The following is a 24223-nucleotide window of genomic DNA, read 5'->3' on the forward strand; positions in this document are numbered from 1 at the left end:
AACTAATCTATGACAAAGGAGGCAAGGATATACAATGGAGAAAAGACAGTCTCTTCAATAAGTGGTGCTGGGAAAACTGGAAAGTTACATATAAAAGAATGAAATTACAACACTCTCTAATATCATACACAAAAATAAACTCAAAATGGATTCAAGACCTAAATGTAAGGCTGGACACTATAAAACTCTTAGAGGAAAACATAGAAAGAACACTCTTTGACATAAATCACAGCAAGATATTTTTTGACCCACCTCCTAGAGTAATGGAAATAAAAACAAAAATAAACAAATGGGACCTAATGAAAGTTCAAAGCTTTTGCACAGCAAGGGAAACCATAAACAAGACAAAAAGACAGCCCTCAGAGTGTGAGAAAATATTTGCACATGAATCAGCAGACAAAGGATTAATCTCCAAAATATATAAACAGCTCATGCAGCTCAATATTAAAGAAACAAACAACCCAACCCAAAAATGGGCAGAAGACCTAAATAGACATTTCTCCAAAGAAGACATACAGATGACCAAGAAGCACATGAAAAGCTGCTCAACATCACTAATTATTAGAGAAATGCAAATCAAAACTACAATGAGGTATCACCTCACAGTTAGAATGGGCATCATCAGAAAATCTACAAACAGTAAATGCTGGAGAGGGTGTGGAGAAAAGGGAACCCTCTTGCATTGTTGGTGGGAATGTAAATTGATAGAGCCACTATGGAGAACAGTATGAGGTTCCTTAGAAAACTACAAATAGAATTACCATACGACCCAGCAATCCCACTACTGGGCACATACCCTGAGAAAATCATAATTCAAAACGAGTCATGTACCACAATGCTCATAGCAGCTCTATTTACAAAAGCCAGGACATGGAAGCAACCTAAGTGTTCATTGACAGATGAATGGGCAAAGAAGATGTGGCACCTGTGTACAATGGAATATTACTCAGCCATAAAAAGAAACGAAACTGAGGTATTTGTAGTGAGGTGGATGGACCTAGAGTCTGTCATACACAGTGAAGTAAGTCAGAAAGAGAAAAACAAATACTATATGCTAACACATATTTTTGGAATCTAAAAAAAAAAAACGTTCTGAAGAACCTATGGGCCGGACAGGAATAAAGACGCAGACGTAGGTAATGGACCTGAGGACATGAGGAGGGAGAAGGGTAAGCTGGGACGAAGTGAGAGAGTGGCATGGACATACATACACTACCAAATGTAAAATAGATAGCTAGTGGGAAGTAGCCACATAGCACAGGGAGATGAGCTCAGTGCTTTGTGACCACCTAGAGGGGTGGGTTAGGGAGGGTAGGAGGGAGACATGGGAAGGAGACCCAAGAGGGAGGAGGTATGGAGATATATGTGTATGTATAGCTGATTCACTTTATTATAAAGTAGAAACTATCACACCATTGTAGAGCAATTATAGTCCAATAATGATGTTTAAAAATAACAAAGCTGCAACAAGAAGTAAGAACTTCTAGGAAAGGAAAAATCCCACTAGTAAAGGCAAATAAATTCTATGACTATAATAGCTAAAAGATAGACATGAAGATATAAAATATGACATCAAAAACACAAAACATGGGGGAGGGGAGTAAAAAAAATGTAGATCTTTTAGGCAGTATTTGAACTTAAAAGACTACCAGTTTAAAACAAAGTAGATATAGTTATGGGTCAACATATACAAACCTCAAGATAACCACAAATCAGAAACGTACAATAGATACACAAAAAACTAGAGAGAAAGGAACACAAGCAAATCATCAAACTGAAAGGGAAGAAACTAAAAAGAAGAAGAAAAGAACTACAAAAAAACAGGAAACAAGTAACAAAATGACATAGCTATCGATAATCATTTTAAATGTCAATGGATTAAATGCACCAATCAAGAGACATAGGGTGGCTGACTGGATTAAAAACAACAAGACCCATCTATACTGCTACTTACTAAAGGCTCACTTGCAGAGAGGCAATTTTAGGCTTATGGTAATGTTTGGAAGCCTCAAAGTACCAGTCTAAATACACATTCCATTCAGTTCTAGAAATTTTAGCACTATTGTATTCCAATTTGGTTTTAAATAAATTCAGTTTGGGGATTTCAGAAGTTCCATTTGGCCATTGATATTCTAAATTGCCTTCGGTCAGGTAGATCCATTTAGTTAGAAATGTGTATGAGGAAGAACTGAGGTTTTTACACATAAAATTGACCAGATTCCCTGTAGGGGTGCCCTCAAAATATTTAGATAACTGGGATCCTATTTCTCAGAGGTTTTTCTATAGAGTAAAAGAATAATTTTTAAAAAGATTAAAAAACTCAACCATCTTACATTTTAAACAACTCAGTTCAATAGCTTAAACAGTTCAAATATCTCAAACAGCTTGCAAAGGAACTGCAGGCCTAACACTAGCAAGTTCTAAGGGAACAGGTTGGTCCTAGAGGAGCCAGGCCAAATGCTTCTCAGCCCACTTCTCATAGAACAACCCCTACTCCAAAGGAATGAGTCAAAGGTTGAAACAGCACAGTTGCAATGAAACAGCCCCCGTTCCAAAGGGAACACGCTGAAACCTAACCAGTTTCAGTTGAAAGAGTCTGATCTCAAAATCTGACCAAGGTGGCAAATGAGTGCTCATATACAGAACAAGGCCTTAACCAGAAAGGACAAAACCTTAAAATAGATCCCAGATAAAGCCTGGAAAGCTTCAAATGCAAAGAGAGTATGAGCTCAGATCCAGGAGAAAGACATACCTTCAAACTCCAGGGTTGACAAGAAAAGCAGTGGGCACAATGGGCTCAATTGTGGGTATCTCACCTGTTTGCTCACCAGCCCCAGACCTGTCGGGGCTCTTCTCTGGATCCCTGTACGGGCCCACCAAAATGTTGACCTAAAACAAATAGACTGCCAGTTATTTCTCTAGCAAAATGGGTTTTTTGGGATCAGCAGAGAATTGCAATTCGGAGTCTGCAACCCTGGCAAGCTACCTGCAAGTCCCCACAGAGCAAGGGAGGAGAACTCTTGGAAAAGGCAGTTGGGAGAGTTGTAGTAAACAGAGTCCAGGACTTTTCACTGACTGAGTTGTTGCCAGGAAAGAAGTGAAGTCTCTTGTTCCTGTTGGACCCTGCCATCATCATAGGGAGTGAGAGCTCCCCCTTCTGGTCTCCAGACTCTAGTTGATTGACGTTTTTGTTTATTACTTCTGTTTACAGAGGGCAGCAATTAGCCTCCTTTACAGATGGGGAAACAAAGGCTAAGAGAAGTTAGGATGATGATATCCTTAATTTGCTGATCTACCACCAGGAAGGTATCATCCTAAACTCTGCCCTCACCCAGACTGCCAAGAAATAGTTTCAGCCCAGAGAGCCTAGGACAATTCTCATGAGACAGATATCAAGAGCAGCAATGAGAATTCCTTGTATGTTGTTTAGGACTCAGCCATGCAAATTTTAGGCATGAGCAGTGGTGGGGGAGGTGGGTGGGAAGAAGAAGTCCTGAGCTGGTTTTTTGGAGATTTAAGTTCCATTTCTGACTCTGACAAGAAAACGTGTGGCCTTGGACAAGTCACTCTTTTAGCTTCAGTTTTTTTCCTGCTTCTTAAAACAATATTGTAATCCCCTGAGAAGTTCATTTTTTCCAACCAGATTTTTGAGATAAGGCAGTTGTATATTTTTCTGTTGGACATTTAAATCCACTGCTTTTCTGCTCAGTTCTCTTAGATATAAGAGCATGTCAACCACTATATTTTTCTCCAGAAGACCACATGGAGGGTCTGTGGGATAGGATTGGGCAGAGAGCCAATCTTTTTATACTCTACCTTCCTAGACAGGACCCACAAGAAAGTGCTTCTCCTTAATTAAGCACGATGATCAACTGTGGAAAGGCCAGTGGGGCTCTCCTTGTAAAGATGAAATGCAGCCATGGGCAGAAATCAATGCAGGTAATTCCAGCCAGGAAGGTCTAGTCTGCAATTTTTCAAAGGGCTACAGATTGCATAACCTAACATCTACTACCCCAGGGCAGTGTCTCCCTAGCTGTTGAGGAAGATGAGCCAGGAGAAGGTTTTCCAACCTGTTTCAGTTAGTAACTGCAAGTAACAAGAGACCTAAAGATAGTGGCTTAAATGAACAAGGAATTTTTCTTTTCTTACACATAAAAATTCAAAGAGAAGCAGTTGAGAATGATATAGCAGCCCCCGTGAATTCAGGGACCTAGGCTCTTTCAACCTGACCACTCTGGCAATCTTACAAGTGGCTTCCATCCTAAAGGTTGCCCATGGTTCCAAGATGACTTGGAGCTGGAGCTCCAGACACCACATCCACATTCCAAGCAGAATGAATGGAAGGGTAAGGGGCAAAAAGGTGCTCCTCCCAGTTGAGTCAGACCCTTTAAAAGAAATTTCCCAACATTTTATATATCATGACCACCCCTAGCTACAAGGAGAATGGAAACTGGCTGGGCAACTAGAACTCTACGCCATACTACCTGAGCAAGTTTTTATGCTGTTTAATCTGGATTGTTTTGGAAATGAGTTCCTTCTCGAACTTTCATTTACCAGGTTACATATATAAATGCTATTTTATTATCTTCCCTAAATTCCTACTTTCCGTGAGACCTTGCTTTTGCCAACCTCAGTTTTGCTGCGATAAGCTTTTCAGGCATCTAAACCCTGTACTTGGCTAGCCATTATCGTTCTCACCCCACTTCACATGGGAGTGCTATGTGCAACTAAGATAATTGGTCAACAGGGCTTTTAGATGTGGCAACGATGCTCTCTTTGATCTTCTCTTGGGAGTTACTAGCTCCCTCAGTCCTTGGAGGGTAGATACTTGCCAGTCTGAAAAGCTCTGTTGTACTTTGTCTCAGAGGCAGGGAGCTGAGATCAGTGCCTCCAGAGGTCATTTCCAAGTGTCCGAGCCTACCCTGGTCCACGTGGCCCGTGATGAGGCTGGGCTCCCATGATCTCTTGCAGTTATTCCCTACTATGTGTCAGTCACCACGGGGAAGCAGAAGGACGCAGCCACCGACAGCAGGGCCTTCATCTTCCTCATCGGAGAGGATGACGAGCGCAGTAACCGCATCTGGCTGGACTATCCCCGAGGGAAGAAGGGCTTCAGCTGCGGCTCAGTGGAGGAGTTCTATGTTGCAGGCTTGGATGTGGGCGTTATCAAGAAAATAGAGGTGCTGGGCCCTAGGGCCTCGGGATGGTGATCACCCCTAGGGAAGGAAGGAAGGAACTGACCAGTACACAGGTGGGAGGGTGAATGGGCCCAACCTGAACCCCACTCAGAGCAGGCAGCAGAGAAGGAGCTCCTGGCTCCTGCCATCAACTAGCTGGGTGACCTTGGTTGCATCACCTGCCCCTCCAGGTCCGTTTTCCACCCACCCAATGGGGATGCCTGTGTATTCGTTTTTTATCGCTGTGTAACAAATTACTACAAACTTAATAACTTAAGGCCACACAAATGTATTATCTCACAGTGTCCTGAGTCAGAAGTCCAGGTGTGAGTTAGCGGGGCCCTCTTCTCAAGGTCTCACTGGGCTGAAATCAAGTTGCTGCCACGGCTGGGGTCTCATCTGAGACTTCGGGTCCTGTCCCAAGCTCAATGGCTGTTGGAGGAATCTGTTTCCTTGTAGTTGTAGGACCAAGGCCAGAGGCTGCCTGCATTCCCTGCCACGTGACCCTCTCCAAAATAAGGCAGTTTGTTTCTTCAAAGCCATTCAGAGAAGATCTCTTCTGCTTCAAATCTCTCTGACTTCTTCCATCTCTGACATCTAGACCCTCTTTTAAAGGGCTCACCTAATGAGGTCAGGCCCACCTAGAATAATCTTTTGATTAATTCAAAGTCACCTGATTAGAGACTTTAATTACATCTGCAAAATCTCTCCACCTTCACGGGAGGGACTCTGGTCAGTGAGTGCGAAGCACATTGGAAGGCAACGCTGAGGGAGGAGGCAGAAGAGTGGGGAAGCGGACCCTGAGCAGGGAGGGCTTCTTTCCCAGTTGTGCCCTGTCCTCATGGACCCTGTGTGTCCCCTCCTAGCTGGGCCACGATGGGGCCTCCCCCGAGAGCTGCTGGCTGGTGGAGGAGCTATGCTTGGCTGTGCCCACCCAGGGCACCAAGTACACGTTGCGCTGTAATTGCTGGCTCGCCAAGGACCGAGGAGATGGAGTCACCTCCCGTGTCTTTGACCTCCTGGATGCCATGGTGGTGAACATCGGGGTGAAGGTATAGAGGGCACCTGTGTGTGTGCATTGTGTGGCTAAGGGCAGTGCAGGCTGAGGTGGGCGAGCAGCAGGGGAAATGGAAGTGAGAGAAGCAGCAGACTCCTCCCTCAGGCACTGGCAGGGGCTGCAGCCCTATATAGCAGCCAGACCCACTTTGCTAGGAGCCAAGAGAATCAAGTCTCTTCTTGTCTGCAGCTCTGTGACCTTGCACAAGTCATCTGGCCTCTCCAGGCCTTGGTTTTCTCATACAGCACATGGAAATAATGCTTTCCATCCTGTTCCATGTAAGATCTTGATGAGAACTAATGACACCATGAACAGTCCAGAAAAGCTTTGCATGCTCTACACAGACATGCAGAGTCATTATTCTCCAAAGGATGCCGCAACAACACCAGTAGGCCAGTCATGAGGACAGAGGGCATTTGGGAGACTGTGAGCCTCTGGGTCTCATAGTGTAGTGAGTGCTGTCTGCACAAGACCCCTTAAGGGGAAAAAGCTGGAAGGCAGGTGCTCTAAGCTCCTGTCCCATCTCCACCTCTAACTAGCCAAATGACCTGGGACAAGTTGTATAAAGTCACAGGTCGGTGTCAGGCAGGAAACAGGATGCCTGGGTGCTGGGGCCCAAGGAAACGTGGCCAGCTGGTGGCGCAGAGGCCTCTGTGTCACATGACCCTGCAGGTTCCCTTTCTCTCTGAAAAGCTGTGGGGTAAACGGAAGGTCCCAACCCTCATCTCTATTCCTGAATCCAAACCAATGCGCTACTAGATTTAGGTCAGAAGCCGTCACACAAAGGTAAGGAGAAATCGCTCTGGGCCTGAGCATGCCCTGCCTATATAGTATATGGAAACAGAACGAAGGGCTGAATTATGGGCTCTAAAAAACTCTTGCCAGGCAGGAGTGTGGATGCCTGCCCATCCCCTGCTTGACAGCCAGAGAGCAGAACTTTCTACGGCATCGATACCCCCCTCCCTTGCTCACCCATCTCCATCTGTGGCCAGACAGTCAGTGCAGGAGAGCACACAATTCATCCAGGGACCTCCGTCCTGACCCAATTCCCAGCATGCACGTGGGCATGTGTGTGTGTGCCACTCCCAGCGCATACGCACACCCCACTCGGTACAGCTGCATCTCCCTCTGAGCTCTTTAGTCTGTGGAAATCCAGACCTACACCCCAGTTATTCATGTTACAAAAGAACACACGTTTGTCACTTTACAAAGAATTGTAGGGCTCTTTGGACTGGCCACCTCCCCAGGACATCTGATATCAGACTGGAATTACAAAAGCCCTGTTTCTGTGTCTCTTTCTGGAAACACACCTATGACATAAAAAGAGATGTGTCTGCATAAAGGAGAGAAAGATGGACACAGAGAACACAGGAGTCTGGAGAGATCAACCTTAAAGGGACAGTCTCCATGGGGCCACCAAGCACTCACTTTGATCATTCTGTTTCTATGTCTGCTGGATTAGAGCAAAATAGTGTCAGGCTTCTGCTTTCATTTCTGATAGCTCCGTGCCCATCACAAATGCCCTTGTTAGGTGGTCTAAGAGGATTTTCCTGGTAAAGCAAGGTGCTCTTCAATGACTCCCTTGGCAAACATGTCCTCCTGGCCAGGCCTGAAATACTACTTCGAACCTTGCAGTAGCATGGTGAAGATTCTAGATGCTGCTTGAAAAGGCACATCACTGCCATGAATAACTTGGGTTATGAGTCCGAAAGCACCTGGGTGATGGGGACCTAGCGCCTGCACGAGTGACAGCAGCCACTGGGGAAGGGAAGGGCCGGGTACAGGTATGTGCAGAGGAGATGCTCAGCCTGGCACATCCTTGGCCATGTGTACAAGCCTCTCCAGAACCTTCGAGACCTAATTGCTAGTCCTTGGGCACCTGGTGAGAGGCGTGGAGTAAGAAGCCAGGACCAGAGAACCTTCCAGGTCAGGGGTGAAGATGGCCCCTCTTGACACGAGGCTGCCTCTTGGAGGAAGAACCAAGGCAGGGGCCTCGGTGAGGGCACCACCGTCCTCGGAGGAGTAGGCTCCGCCTCCAGCAGAGACAAAGGGAAAACGTCCTCTTTGGAGCAAACCTCAGGCAAAAGGGCAAAATTCCAATCTAAAGTGAAAACCACGTACAATAGGCGGCTGTCCCACTTCACAAGTGAATGGAGGCAGAAGTCCCTGAACCATCAGACTGGGTGCGCTTCCCACTCACCGATGTGCAGGGTGTGTGCTGGCTGCAGCAGGAAGGAGGGGGTCCCCCAGAACCATCCCCAAGGCGAAGTGTCTGTAGCTCTCGCAGCTCTACAAAGGGCTTATCCCTATTTTATGGGGGAGGAAGCAGAGGCTGGAGAAGGTGGGGCCTCTGTCCAGGTCAACAGCTAGCACGGGACGGATCTGGGACTCAAATGGCGCCCTGCATGGCTCCAAAAGCCACTGTCTGGCCAACACACGCTGCTGGGATGAACAGACTTAGGTTGGGATTCGACTGACAAAGAAATCAGTTAACGCTGGGGCTTTTGGTCGTATTCCTAGTGCGCACGTGTTCTCTATCGGAAACTGAGCTCCTCTCCAGCACTGAACTGGACACAGCCAGGGACACAGACAGTAACAAGGCCTAGCTCTTGCTCTCCAGACATTTACAGTTGATTAGGGGGAGATCTCTTTTCAGAGCCATGGAGCTTGGAGGGCGTGTTGTCTTGCCCCAGTGAGAGTGAGGCAAATCCGTGGGGTTAACGGTTGAGACCAATGCCCAGGACCCACATCCCTCTCGTGGCAGGTGCTCTATGAAATGACGGTGTGGACGGGTGATGTGGTTGGTGGTGGCACCGACTCCAACATCTTTATGACCCTCTACGGCACCAACGGCAGCACAGAGGAAGTGCAGCTGGACAAAAAGAAGGCCAGGTATCTGGAGGTGGCCCGTGCCCCTTGCCCCTTTGCCCCTCCACACACCCAATCCTCCACCATCCAGCCCCATCCTGCCTTTAAATAGACTGCTCCCCTCACTCTCCCCTCATGCCCTGGGGCCTCCATGCCTCTGTGTGATTTCTCCCTCCTGGAATGCTCTTCATCCACTCTCTCTGTCTCAAGATCCTTCTGTTTCAAGGGCTAGCTCAAATCCACCTCCTCCAGGAAGCCTTCCTTGATCACCTCAGCCCATAGCACTCCTTCCTTCCTACCTTCCGCCTTTCCTTCCTTCCTTCTGTCACTCAAAGATGTTTACTGTAAGGTCTGTGTTAGCTGATAGCGTTGTATCATTGTGTATCTCCTGCTTTCATTCTTTGTATGGTAGTAATGTAACCTGTTCACATCAGGGGAAGCTGGGTGAAGGGAACACAGAAACCCTGTTCTATTTTGCAACTTGCCTGCAAGTTCAAAATGATTACAAATAGCGTAAAATAATTTTAAAAATATTCAAAAACAATTGAACACCTATGTCAGACACTGTCTCAGACATTGGAGAAACGGTACAACCGGGAAGAGAAGATGCTCAAACTCACAAAGCTTAACATCTGAGGGAACCACAGCAACAGCATGGACACTGAAGTGGGCTTATTTTGTGCTGGACATTTTTCTAAGCCCTTTGAATGTATTGATATACCTAGTCCTCCCTACAACTCTATGAGGACTGTTATTATCATCCCCATTCTATAGGTAGGAAAACTGAGGCACAGCAGGGTCAAGTCATGTTGCTCAAGGTCCCAGAGCCAGTAAGCTATGGCACTGGGCACGGCACCCAGGTGGCCCCAGTCTTAAGCATTAGGTTCTACTGCCTCTTAAAATAGTTATTAGTAATGGCAATAAAGGTGAACCTCTTGTAGTGATTCCTGTCTGCGCCTTCCAGCAAATCCTCAGCTTGGTCCTGGGTTTTGTTTGGTTTTCTATGTTCAGCCATCGTCCCCTAAACCATCCCTGACCCCTGATATCTTAAGCATCAGAGGGGAGAGACTCAGAGCCCAAGCCTAGGATTTCTAAAACCCATCCACAGCCACTCACTCCTGAGGCCACACTGCTGCCTCCCCAGGCTGGAGGGCAGGATCCAGAGAAGCCTCCTTTCTGAGTCCTCACAGCTCCTGACTCTGGCCTTGCATGTAGCAGGCCTCAGTAAGTACTTCTGGATGGCGGCGGTGGTGAGGATGGTGAGGACGATGCTGAAGCTCTTGGGAGCCAGGAACAAGTTTCTTCCCACGGACAGAGCCGTTCACGAGAGCGGGAGCTCGGCTCATCTCACGCAGCTCGTGCCCGGGGGTCTGATGAGAACAGTTTTTGCCTGTCTTCTCTTAGCACTTCTACACTCTCATTATGCAACTCCTGTTTCCTCCTGGAATTCTCCCCTGACCAATTCTCCCCTGATGACGATTGTAACAATGGCTAACATTCAATGAGCACCTGCTCCCTGCCAGGCGCCCTTGTAAGTGCTTTTTAAAGATATATTAACTCACAACCAATAAGGTGCCTGAGACACAGAAAGGTGAAGTAACTCCTCAAGGTCACTCAGGTAGTAAGCAGGCGAGCTGAGGTTCGAACTCCTGAAATTGTGGAAATAAACGAAGGCCGAGTGAGAACAGAGGCTATTTCTTTAGCGCTTGCTCTAGCAAGGGTGTGAGCCACCATCACTTTGTTTGGCAGAGGCTAAGGCTGTCAGGACTCTGGCAAAGCTTCAGAGTGTAGCATTACTGGGGCCATGGCGAAGCTGAAGGGGAGCTACCTAGAATCGGGCATCTTATGTGATTGAATTGGGGAACGTATCTGGGTTTCTCTGATTGTCTTGAGTTGGGAGAGGGGGCAAATCAGGGAAGCTGGCAGTCACTCCCCGCATGCTGACCATCATGGGCCCGCTGCTGGTGAGGCGGCAGTCTGGCTGCCTGGGATGGCTGCTGCTGCAGAGGTGGTGGGTCAGAGTTCTGTTATCATCTCTGGTCTAGCCAGTGTCTGTTTGTATCTTCAATCTCTCACAATATTTACCGCTATACTTTGACCCTAATCTCCACCCCGCCTCCAGATTCCTGGAATTTCTCGGATTAACTATCCCACGCCTACATTCCACCTTATTTTATAAACACACGCAGACACAGTTGCTGGTAGGAAAGATAGATACCTCCTTTCTGGTAGTATCTAAATTCCAAAAATGTTGCTTGAAAGTTATACCATATTGTAAATGCTTCGAGGCACCTTGTTAAAGAATTTTGGTTTTCCAAATTAAGATTTATTCTTTGGAGAGAGCCATCATTTCTTAATTATTCTGGAGGGCAAGCTCAGGGCTCTTACCCAAGACATATTTTGCTTCATTGCATTTGCAAGTGGCCCGAAGTTCGGCCTGTGTCTTGGAATCCTCATTATAGGGGTCAGCATCTTGACTCCGGGACTTGGATTGTAAGGCCCACTGGGCTTGTGTCGTGCACACAGTTTAGTGTTGTGCAAGGGAGCCTTTCCCAAGAAATGGCGTGTGACCAGGATGGAGGCAGAAACGTGCATGTGTCGCACAGAAAGCATTGTGTAGGTTTGCCTGCTGCAGTGCCCCTGTTGTAAAATGCTATACCCAGAGGCCAAATTTGATAGCAATTCCCTCAACCCCACTCCCCAGCTAAAGTTCCCAACTTGTCATCTTGCCACTTTGGGGAAAACTGTTCTGGTAAATTAATTCACAGTGAGATGGTTGTGAATGCATGTGGCATTCAAAAAAGTGATGCCCTCAAAAGGTAATGCTTAAACCCAAGGAATGACTGTCTAACAGTGGAACTTGAGGCAATTAGTTTCTAATGGATGTAGGGGCTATTTTTAGGCAAATAGATGTGGTTTTTCTCTAGAGGGAAGTAAGCGCCTGTAAGGAATCATTCCTAGACCCAGTGGAGACACCATGAACTGGGAAATTCTTTGGTCTGGAAGCAAACCAGATTCTCAGAGTTCTGTTGGCTTTGCCCTTCTGGATGGCCCCCTGGCTTCCACTAACCCTTAGTGCAAAGAAGACGAAAAGAGACTCAGCTCAAGAGAACGCAAACGGAGGGCAGAGCCCAGATGGCTTTCCAGTTGCCACTTCAGGAGGCATTTGGGAGCCACTAGTGACGGTGGCCTGGGCTTAGCTTGTAATAGCTTGTAAGTTTTGAGTCTTTCCTTCATATCTTTCTCACTTAGATCTCACACTGCCTGGTCAGTGATAAAGCTCTGAGAATGGAAAGGGCCCATCTTTGGGGACTTCATGGGCAGGGGAGCTGGTGGGGAGGCTCCTGGAGTTGGTCAGGCTTGGAGGGAGGTCTCAGGGCTGAGTGGGAATGGTGGTAGTCTGAGAGAAGAGGCAAGCGGGCTGAGTTCCAGGGACGGGTGCCTTTGAAAGATCAGGCAGTTGGAAAGTCCTAGCACCCACTGCTGGGTGACCCCTCTTGACACATCATCTTCAACTCAGAGGCTGCCCTTTTAAAGGACACTGGAAGATTCGAACATGTGCTGGGCCTGATCATGGCATTTGAGGATGGTAGAGATTTTGAACCTGTTTGAGATTTCTTTAACTTTGATCTACTCTCAGACCAGGGCAAGGATGCTCATGAGATATGGATGCAGACGCGTTGATGCAGCTCCCGGCTGGGCAGCAAGTTCAATGATCTTATTGATCCCTGAGGAGCCCGGTTCAGAGGAGCCAGGGCCTGTGGGCTCTGCCTTTTACCCCTCTGTCACATCAGCACCTGTGGACACCTACACCACCGCTGAGGCAGTCCTGCTGCTACTCACCAATGCCTGGAGTTCTCTCTGTGCTGGGTCTCTCATCTGCGCCCCCTACAGTCCCGAAGTGCACATTCTTGCCACTTGGGTCTGTATTAGTTTCCCGAGGTTACGATAAAAATTTACTACAAACCTAGTGGCTTCAAACAATGCAAACTTAGTCTCTAACATTGTGCTGATGAGCACTTCGGGCCTGGAGAACAGAGGTCTGGTGGCTACTGCAAGGGCCTGGGGAGGGGAGACAGTAGAGGCACCGAGGTTGGCCAAACTGTTGACAATTAAACAATTGGCTCTTGGGGCAGAGCTGGGGCCGACTTATTAAGGGTTGGCCAGTGCTGTCCTTAGAGGGACAGAGCTGCCCCCAGTTGCTGTGGGATGGAACATGGGCTAGATGGCCACTGCTACTGGAAGGAGCTGGGTCTAACATGAAGCTACAGGTGAGCCTCTGATCCCAGCCAACTCCGGAAGCCCCAGCCTTACCTCTAAGATGCACAGAGGCAAAGTGCCTGAGCAGCTGCCCCAGGGAGGCTGGCTTTGGACCCATAACCTTCTTCCCTATCTTCCAGCCACCCCCTCCGCAGGCTCCCTACCCATAAATCTTCCCCAGCTTCTTAACAATGTCTAAAACTTTTCCATTAAATACTGGCCCTTCCAGCCTAAGGTTTTGGCTTTGGTTAGCCTTAGGCTGTCCTCCGTCACAGAGACTGGTGAATGAGTGGGCGCTAGGCTGTTTCCCAAGGACAGCCTTTGATGGGGTGGAGAACAGAAAGAAGGGATAACAGGAAGGGAGTGAGGGGCAGCTAAAGCTGCTGAGCTCCTTCAGGTGGATGAGCAGGACAAAGCCAGGGCCACTTCGGCAACCCCAACCTTCTGAGCCAGAGGCAAGGGGACCTGACTCAGAGGCTGACCACTTCTCCAGCGGGGGCCCCTCAGTGTGCGGCTCTCTCTCGTGTCAACTGGGATGTCTTGAGGGGCTTGGAGCAGCAGGAAAAATGTGGCTGGTGAGCTGTGGAGAAATGAAGGGCCAATGAGGGGCTTTCCTTTCAGATGCAGGCCTTTTACCCTGAGGAGAGGGGTCTATCCAGGTGTAATCGGGTTTAGCCTTTAATGGAGGGTGAGGGGGCAACTGTAACCCAGTCTTTGGTTTTCTAAAAGAAAAGCTTATTTCTCTCTCCCTTTTTCCTTACACCTGCCCCACCATAAAATCTCCATAAAAGGGAGATATTTGGCTAAATTCAAAGGGCGAAAATTTTTTTAAAAATACAGAGCACAGATTTCTAAAGTTCCTTTATTCTGCAAAATTATACACCTGACAAGAGTAAGGAATCAATGAGTTGAAAGATTATTTGAGAGAATCTCCACTATGTGAGATGAGCTTGACAGGGGAGTTTGTGAGCACCGCCTTCCAGTTCCCACGTGACCAGAGGGACAGACAGTTTAAACTAGAGCAGGAGGGATTTAGGGCAGACTTCTGGGAGAGTGTTTTTACTTCTAATAATCATAAAGGGCACATAAGCAAGTTATCAAAGGGATTAGGCCTCTGTTCCACTGCTGTCTTGAAGACGAGGGGTAGTTAGTTCTCAGTCTGCAGCATTTGCAGTCCCAGCTCCCACTGGCTGTGGCCTCTGTTATTAAAAGCACGTTTTGTTCAAAGAAGCATAAAATTGCCATGCAGTGTCATATCTTCAGTGATACCTGCATTACCCCCAGGGGCTTATCAGCAGCAGCATCTAGAATCAGTGAGCAGTCGACCAATGTCAGCACTGAAGGTCGCATTTTGTATGCAGCACTGTGGGAAGAGCAGTAAGAAATAAAGATAGTGTCTCTGAGATGATGTGGTCATTCGGTAGCAAAATAGTAATAGCAACAAAAGCAATGTTACCTAACTGCCATTTTACAGTTATTACTAGTGTTTCCCAACCTAGGGCCACTGCCTTCAGTTATGCATATTCTGTACAGAAAAATGTGAACAGCACTATCTAGAGTTGTGCAGTGCACAACTTGCCCCACCATTCGTGGCAGCCTGTCACTCATAGAGTCTCATTTAAAATCTTGCAGGTATGGAATTTTTTTCACATTTTAAGTTGATTTCACACCCATTTGGTCCTCATGACAGTTTTATGAGATTGCCAGGCCAGTGTCATTTTCCCTAGACTACAGATGAGGAAAACAAGTCCCAGAGAGGAGCTGGGACTGTTCCATGTGGTTAGCAGAATGAGATTAAGACCCAGAACTGGTACCTCTTGAATCAGGACCATATCTACCAGCAACTCACTTAACCCAGTCTTTTGGAAACACATCTGGGGTGCAAGAGACAGGCTAGTTGGGAGTCACTGGGAGCTGAGAGGCCTCTTCTTCTCTCCTTACCCTGAATCTGGTCTCTGGCATGGCCTCGCCCTCTAACCATGGCCAGACTCCCTTCTTCATGCCCCTCCTCTCCACCCCCAGATTTGAGCGAGAGCAGAATGACACCTTCATCATGGAGATTCTGGACATCGCCCCGTTCACCAAGATGCGGATCCGAATTGATGGCCTGGGCAGCCGGCCCGAGTGGTTCCTGGAGAGGGTAACATGGCTGGACCCTCACCCTCCCTTCCACCCACTGCCCACCCGTTCTTCCTGCTGCTTTGGGCTGTCAGTGGGCCTTGTTAAAGTGCAAATGTCACCTTAAAGGGTCGTTATGCGGACCTGGCCCAGATAATCAATACGCCCTTTGGTGTGAATTAATCAGAGAACCTAGTTTTATTTATTTGAGTCCAGTCAAAACTGAATCAGCTGCCAGGGAATACAGCCTGCCCTGTCAGTGCAGTGTGGACAGAGACAGGGTGTGGGCTTCCTGGAGGAAGCGAGTTGGGAGGGGTGAGAGGGGAGCAGGAACTGGGGCGGCAAGGCTCCAATGGTGGGAACATTAGGCAGACGGCAAGGAGGCTTCCGGTGCCCCTGTGATCACGGTTAGCTGGCTGCCTCTTCTTCCATCTTGGGCCAACGCTCCCCTCTGAGTCATCCTCTCATCCCTCATCCATCAAAGGCCATCTGTCCCGAGTCCCCTCAGGCTCTGCTCCCCTGTCCAGCCTTTAGCAGATTTTTCTTGAGCCAACAGTAGGGTGCTCCCACCAAGGGCAATCTGGTGAGCTTGGGTACACAGTTCCAGGGGTCTGTGGCTGACAGTGGTTTGGTTGGTCTGTTGTTCTGTCATTCATTCAGCAAACATTTCTCATGCACAGTGACGGGCACCTCTCGGAAATATATTTAGACGAATTGCCCATTTCCAACTCCCCAAGTGAGGGTAGTCATGGCAGGGGCTTCAGACCCTGTGCCAGGCCCGCGGGGCAGGGTCTTTTCCTGGAGAGGACCCTTTCCTCATGCCTCGAGTCTAAATCAGAAGAACTTGTCTCAGGCCTGGGATCGTGGGTCTCGGGGGTCCAGATGAGGGGACTGCATAGCGGGTGGGCAGCTGGCAGAGGTGAGGGAGGTCTTCCCACGCTGGCCCCTCTCCCCCAGATCCTGCTGAAGAACATGAACACTGGAGACCTGACCATGTTCTACTACGGAGACTGGCTGTCCCAGCGGAAGGGCAAGAAGACCCTGGTGTGTGAGATGTGTGCCGTCATCGACGGGGAGGAGATGATGGAGTGGACTTCCTATACCGTCTCAGTGAAGACCAGTGACATCCTGGGTGAGTCAGTGGGTCCCTCCCTTCTCCTATACCCACCTGCCACTAACCCTGCCCCTCCTTACATTCTGGCTCAGGTCCTGGGCCCTGGTCAAGACATTTTTCTCTGGATGGCCTTCCAAAAGTTGGTCAGGCCAGCTCCTTTCCACGGTGTGCCACCTTCTGCCTGAATAAAGTATTCCTCCCAGTGACTGACTCGGCCCCGTCCTTCCTGCCTCAGGGAAGTGAGGGAGAACGTTACCAGGCCGTATGGTCAGCACTTTTGAAAACGGTGCAGGAGATTAGCTCAGAGGCCCTCTGTCCTCCTGCTGCCTCCTGACACCCCTCACCCAGGTGCCATGCATCTTGGATGCCCCTGGGTTCCTTCCCACATCCCTGTGCTTGGCCGCCATCTGCTGTGTGCCAGCTTTGGCCTGGGGTCTTAGGATGGGATAAGTCCCTGAGCCCGTGTGTGACTGACATTTGAGGGCAGCAAAGACAGTGAGGCTGTGACAGAAGTTGGCACAGGTGCTGGGAACCCAGAGGAGGGCACCTTACCCAGCCTGAGATCAGAGGCAAGGGTCATGGAACTGCTTCCCAGAGGTGGTGCCAAAGTCTGGCCCAGAAAGACAAACAGAAGCTAGTGAGGCAGAGGGGACAACAGAGGAGGGGCCTTCCAAGCAAAAGTACAAGCATGCTCAAAGGCCAGCAGCTGAGAGGAAAGCAATGCCTCCTGCCTCCCCTCCCCTATACCAAGCCTGCTCCCCAGCAGCTGGTGCAAGGAATCTGGCAAACTCACTCACACTACTTATAAATGGCTAGTGAGAGAGCCCCTTGTTGGCTCTGGTAGCTTACATTTTCAACAGAGAAGCATTCAGCCAAAGAAATGAAGCATCTCCGGCGTACATGATGGGTCAGGACAGCTGGCAAAGTGTTTTTTGGCACCTCCCTTCTTCCTTTCCTCCTCAGAGTGAAGCCTTCACTCTCTTCGCTTAAAGTTCCAAGTGTTCACAGTTTTCGAGTCCCTCATCCCGTCATGATGTGCTCTCAGAAAACAATAACTACATTTTTAACCACAGGGTGTGTATCAGAAAATCTTCAAGGAGTGACCTCTCCTAGAAGCCTTTTCTTTTCAGCTGGGGTCAATACCTCTATTTGGCTTAAGCAAATGATGTGAAGCTCTAGCGTAGAATGTCAACCAGAGACGGATCTGGGAACAAGGAACTTTCACATTTTACAGGAGGGAGTTTATTTCTAAACTGTAAAGCCAGTCCACACGGCACATGTTTAAGTATGGGTGTATTTCCCCCAAACTAGGTGAGCTCTTGTACCAAACCATTCACACTTGGTAACCAGGATCCCAGTTAACCCAACAGCATTTACAAGCCACAGAGGTGAGATGAAGGATAGAGTTGTAGACCTGGGAGCCCTATGACACTGACCAGCCCTTTCTGACCTCACCCCTGGCCTCGATGACTCTGAACTTGCCCATGTGCCCCCCTGGCTCCTCCCAGGATCCCGAGAGTGAGGCCAGAACAAGAGAGCTATGATTCACAAAGTCCAGCACCTAGAGCCCTTGTCTTGTGCACCCCAGGAGCGGGCACCGATGCCAATGTGTTCATCATCATCTTTGGGGAGAATGGGGACAGCGGGCCCCTGGCCCTGAAGCAGTCTGCCAACTGGAACAAGTTCGAGCGGAACAGCACCGACACATTCAACTTTTCCGACATGCTGAGCCTGGGCCACCTCTGCAAGCTGAGGGTCTGGCACGACAACAAAGGTAGCTCAGGCTCAAGGTCAGGGTGGGAGGGAGGGCAGGCCTCAGCTCTCCACCTGAGCCCCACCCCGTCTCCCTGGCAGCACGTGGATCCTTCTACCCCAGGGTGACAGGGAACAGAAAGCAGTTGATTGCCACCATTTTTAAAATTTTATTTATTTTTGGCTGTGTTGGGTCTTTGTTGCTGAGCGCAGGCTTTCTCCAGTTGCAGCGAATAGGGGCTACTCTTCATTGTAGTGCGCAGGCTTCTCATCGCGGTGGCTTATCTTGTTGCAGAGCACAGGCTCTAGGCACACAGGCTTCAGTAGTTGTGGCACGTGGGCTCAGTAGTTGTGGCTCGCGGGCTTAGTTGCTCCGTGGCATGTGGGATCTTCCTGGACCAGGGCTTGAACCCGTTTCCCCTGCACTGGCAGGCGGATTCTTAACCACTGCACCACCAAGGAGGCCTGATTGCCACCATTTTGACCATTCCATCAGTTAGAACAGCCAATGTTTCTGGGCAAATTTTAGTTCCTCCTGCCCCCCCTGCCCCCCGGGGTGTTGAGTAGCTCTTAATTTTCTGTTATGTTGGGGCATTAATTCTACTTAGTTCAGATATAAAAATTAAGAAAAGAAGGGCTACATCACCAAATTCACTTCCCATGGATTTTCTATAAAGGATTATGTTTGTTTATTTATAATAGCTAGTCTAAAATTCGTCAAATTCACTTATAAATATGAATGATAGGGTAGACTATAAGCCAAGCAAGAAATTTATTTTTAACTTCAAAATACCTAAGGAATACTTTATCATATCTGTAATTGTGCTGAATTTTTTCATTATCCTTTTGTTGTCTTCAGGCCACTCTGAACACTTTTTTCTGGCTTTGGGTCTTTATGTTACACATTATATAATTAGAAAAGAGTTGTTAAATACTAAATTTCACCTCCTTGAGACACATTACTTTCTTAATTTATGTGTTCTAACTCACCCTCTTGTCTTCCATTGAAACTGGCCTCCACAAAGCTACTCATCCAAATCCTTCTCCGGTCTTTCCTGAGTTTGCCCCATGAGTGGCCCAGAGGCGTCCTGAGTGTTGTATTTGTCCTTACGTCTTCCAAATCCTGACAGAGGACCAATATGTCTGTCATGGCATCTGATGAAGCCCAACTCGGCAGCTTTAACGTGGGTTAAACAGTAAAGTTTTTTCAGTAACATGGGATAAGCTCTTATTAGGCACAGAGAAAGTACTCAGTCTTCAGAGCAATAATCTAATGAAGACTTGCACAGCCCTCAGCTTTCAAATCTCAGTGTACCCATTCAGTCATTCACTGAGCGAACATTTACAGCATTCACTACGGTCCTAGTGCTCTGTTAAATATGAAAGGTACAAACATTTGACCCTCACAACAATCTTGTGAATTCCTGCAACAAAAGCACTGAATTATCTCTCTTTTCAACGACCAAGGAATATTGAGGCCCTGTGAAGTTTGAACAACTTACTCAGAATCACACAGCAAGAAAGAGACACAGCCAAAACTCAAATTCAGGTCTTCTGATGCCTGTTCTGGGATACCAGCCCATCCTGCCAGTTCCATTCTGCACCCTCACCAGCCACTGTGCCAACAGGTCAAAAAAGAAGATGAGGAGACGAGGACAGCTTCTTCTACCTCCTTTCTCCCCCATACATGTTTATTGTCAGGGTACAGGGGGAGGATGACTTCTCCAGAAAAGTGGAAGGGGATGCTTACTCCTCTCCTGTTCATTCTGTGTCATTATACGTCTATGGAAAGAAGCATACTTGCAAAATATTCTCAAAATATCCCTAATGAATCTCTACTCTTTCCCAATAAGGAAGCAAAACAAATATCCCTGAATTCTTTCTCACTCTCTCATCATCCATTATGATTGTTTTAGAACTAGTAGAAGGTTGGCCGGTGGTCGAAAGTCTGGCTTAACAACAAGAGCCAAATTGTTAAGATCATCTCCTGCCCCAGACAGCTCATAAGATCAAGATGAGCCGCTGCCCATGACACGCCACAGATGGATCACTCAGTCAAGACAATCACTTCAGTGTTTGAGCAAGATGCCAGGGGCTCAGTAAAAGCGCTGAGCCCCAATGTGTGTGTCACCACAAGCCTAATTAGAGTGTTTTGACAGACCAGATTGATGAGGGTGGGTGGGGATGGGGTTTGTCTACCCTAATATCCATGCATACAGTTTCCTGTTGCAGTGTCCACGCCAGAGGCAAACCATAGTTTAGGAAGTATATTCCTGGGAAGTGTGCCCCTGTCCTAATCAGAAAGAAGCACATTTTATCTCTGGACTGCCAACACACCCTGGCAAGGCATTACTCTTGAGAGCAGGGGCCATGGCTCATTCATATTTATTTTCATAACTGCCTACAAAGGTGCCTGTGGCACAGTGGAGGCTCACTAAATCTTAGCTTAGTTGAGACTCCACCCCTCCCCCACTCCCAGGACAGAGCTGAGAAATACCAGGGCCTTTAATTCTGTTCTTCCACTGCCCCTATCTCAGAAGCAACAGAGAAGCAAAGGGACTAGAACCTTGAGAAGGAAGAAATATTATTCCCAACCAGTCTGAACAATCCCCTTAGGGTTCAACCACATGATGGGATCAGAGGTCAAGGGGCTCCCTGATCACCTCCTGGTCAGGTCAGAGAACTAGGCAGGGTAGAACTTCATGTAGACCATGATGACCTCCATCCCTTTTCCAAGAAGGGGAGACAGTGTCAGGGCCATTTTTAATATGAAGGTTTCACTCACAGGGTTGTGAGGGTGGAGGGGATGACCAGAAAGACTGAGGATGCCCGTGTTAAATACCACAGTTCTGGGTAAACACGCTATAGCCTTTGGAGCTGTGTAGCTGTCCAGGGTACTGACTTCTCTCTGGCGTCTCTCAATTCTGGACTCTGCCACCTGTTTCTAGGGTTCCCACATTTGAGGCTGACTGTTTTCAGACTGGACTGTTATAGACTTCCCTCAGCTTGTCAAAATGGTTCAACTTACCATACGTCTCATCCTCAATTCACAGCAATAAAAGACAGATAATTGCTGATCCAAGATCAGAGTTCATCTCTGTTTCCTGTCTTCAAAGGCTGCTGTCTTCAACTCCATCTTATCTAACTCCACCTGACTAAATATCTGAAACCCTACTGGTTCTTTGTTCCTTGGATGACTTCTGTTGCTACCACATCTTCAAAGTCTGCCTTCTCCTTCCATCCCCATCTGTTTCTCATCACAGACTTTCCAGAGTCCTCTTAGGCATTCCTGCTCCGTGTGGTATCCTTCCTTCCAAACTACCTAGGAAAGCAAAGGCACACATATTTGAGAAAAATGTTCCAGAGAGTCAATCAGTAACATTCCAGGAGTCAGGGATAATGTTTGCCTGTAGTGATGCCTATGTTTTCCCCTTTCTTGTTTTTCTCCTCCTACCTGACATGTCCTCTTCCCAGACAACATGAGCCTTTCAGTTCCTCTACTACTGTAGTCCTAATGATTCCTAACAAGTCCTAACAAGTTTTTATATTGATTTCAGTCAATAAATCAAATATAACCAATTCTCATTATCCACAATACTTTTGCACGCTAAAGTTGCTGCAAACAATGAACCACTCTCCTAGGGAAAATACAAGGTTAGGTTCCTGCAGGCCTCTGGTCACAGCATTTTCATCAACCAGTCAATACATAACTTTGTTTTATGTGTGTTCCTGTTTAAAGACACCTCATCTAATATATATTCTTGATTAATTTTTTAACACCTTTATTGGAGTATAATTGCTTTACAATGGTGTGTTAGTTTCTGCTTTATAACAAAGTGAATCAGTTATACATATACATATGTTCCCATATCTCTTCCCTGTTGCATCTCCCTCCCTCCCACCCTCCCTATCCCACCCCTCTAGGTGGTCACAAACCACCTAGCTGATCTCCCTGTGCTATGCGGCTGCTTCCCACTAGCTATCTATTTTACGTTTGGTAGTCCATGCCACTCTCTCACTTTGTCACAGCTTACCCTTCCCCCTCCCCATATCCTCAAGTCCATGCTCTAGTAGGTCTGTGTCTTTATTCCTGTCTTACCCCTAGGTTCTTCATGACATTTTTTTTTCTTAGATTCCATATATATGTGTTAGCATACAGTATTTGTTTTTCTCCTTCTGACTTACTTCACTCTGTATGATAGACTCTAGGTCTATCCACCCCACTACAAATATCTCAATTTCATTTCTTTTTATGACTGAGTAATATTCCATTGTATATATGTGTCACATCTTCTTTATCCATTCATCTGTTGATGGACACTTAGGTTGCTTCCATGTCCTGGCTATTGTAAATAGAGCTGCGATGAACATTTTGGTACATGACTCTTTTCGAATTATGGTTTTCTCAGGGTATATGCCCAGTAGTGGGATTGATGGGTCGTATGGTAGTTCTATTTGTAGTTTTTTAAGGAACCTCCATACTGTTCTCCATAGTGGCTGTATCAATTTACATTCCCACCAACAGTGCAAGTTCCCTTTTCTCCACACCCTCTCCAGCATTTATTTTTTCTAGATTTTTTGATGATGGCCATTCTGACTGGTGTGAGATGATATATCATTGTAGTTTTGATTTGCATTTCTCTAATGATTAATGATGTTGACATTCTTTCATGTGTTTGTTGGCAATCTGTATATCTGCTTTGGAGAAATGTCTATTTAGGTCTTCTGCCCATTTTTGGATTGGGTTGTTTGTTTTTTTGTTATTGAGCTGCATGAGCTGCTTGTAAATTTTGGAGATTAATCCTTTGTCAGTTGCTTCATTTGCAAATATTTTCTCCCATTCTGAGGGTTGTCTTTTGGTCTTGTTTATGGTTTCCTTTGCTGTGCAAAAGCTTTTAAGTTTCATTAGGTCCCATTTGTTTATTTTTGTTTTTATTTCCATTTCTCTAGGAGTTCTTGATTTATTAACAGTGAACTCATGGTCATCAATACAATAACTCATGCCTAAAGGAACATTAAGTGACAAATCTATTTTCTTTGTAAGGCACATCACAGCCTTGTTGCACTTAGAAACACTAGACAGCTCTCTAGGACTATGCTTGGGGGACATTTAAAGCAGCAAAATTACCAACAAAAAGCATAAAAATGTAAAAATAAAAAACCATAGCACTAAATAGACCACACAAAGGACACTTATTCATAGTGTGAGAGCTGAAACAAGGAGGCAGAGCACCATCTTGTTTAACCTCAGCTGGCGACATGTGCATCAGACAGCTCAAATTTTTGCCATTCTGCACATGTCCATGAATAACTGTGAAAGCACTGTGAGTATTGATTTTAGGGTTACAAATAAATTTTAGCAAGTAGGTTAATTTGTAAATATGGATAATACACAAATAATAAGGTTCAACTGGATCTATCTTTGAAAAAGTGATATTTAAGCTAAGACCTGAAGTATTGATAGGAATAGACATTTGGTGGGGTGTGGTGTTTACCAAAAATGAAGCATATTTGAGGCAGAATGAACAGAAAACATAAAAGTCCTGAAATATAAAATATATTGATATGTTCCAGAAATGAAAGAAGAGTTCAGAATGACTACAAAATAGGGAATGGGGTTGGGAGCTAGAAAGTAGACTGGAATCAGGCTGTGCAAGGTATTATAAGCCATGTCAAGGATTGGGTCTTTATCCTAATTGTCCTGAGAAGCCATCAAAGGATCTCAGAACAGTAGTCACATGGGGAAGATTATCATAGTATCTGTGGGGGATAGGTAAAATGGAAAAGAAAACAAACTTCAAAAGACTGGCTAAGAGATGATGGGAGATAAGGATGATTTGCACAATGATGGTAGCAGTGGGAAATGGAGAAAATGTA

General features: G+C 46.8%; 1 protein-coding gene across 2 annotated transcripts in view; it reads left to right on the top strand.

Annotated features, from left to right (window-relative positions):
* LOXHD1 (lipoxygenase homology PLAT domains 1) overlaps positions 1–24223 on the top strand; it is a 198858-nt gene that overhangs the window by 152330 nt on the left and 22305 nt on the right. Inside the window, exons 32-37 of one of the 2 annotated variants that reach the window (XM_065889869.1) lie at positions 4972–5180; positions 6044–6229; positions 8999–9126; positions 15385–15502; positions 16438–16612; positions 18183–18368. In XM_065889869.1, the coding sequence (XP_065745941.1) occupies positions 4972–5180; positions 6044–6229; positions 8999–9126; positions 15385–15502; positions 16438–16612; positions 18183–18368 (1002 nt within the window). The remainder of the gene's footprint in view (positions 1–4971; positions 5181–6043; positions 6230–8998; positions 9127–15384; positions 15503–16437; positions 16613–18182; positions 18369–24223) is intronic. The other variant, XM_065889870.1, reaches the window with a different exon arrangement.

The sequence above is a fragment of the Phocoena phocoena genome, chromosome 13 (assembly GCF_963924675.1).
Source record: "Phocoena phocoena chromosome 13, mPhoPho1.1, whole genome shotgun sequence".
In the NCBI taxonomy this organism is placed as follows: domain Eukaryota; kingdom Metazoa; phylum Chordata; class Mammalia; order Artiodactyla; family Phocoenidae; genus Phocoena; species Phocoena phocoena.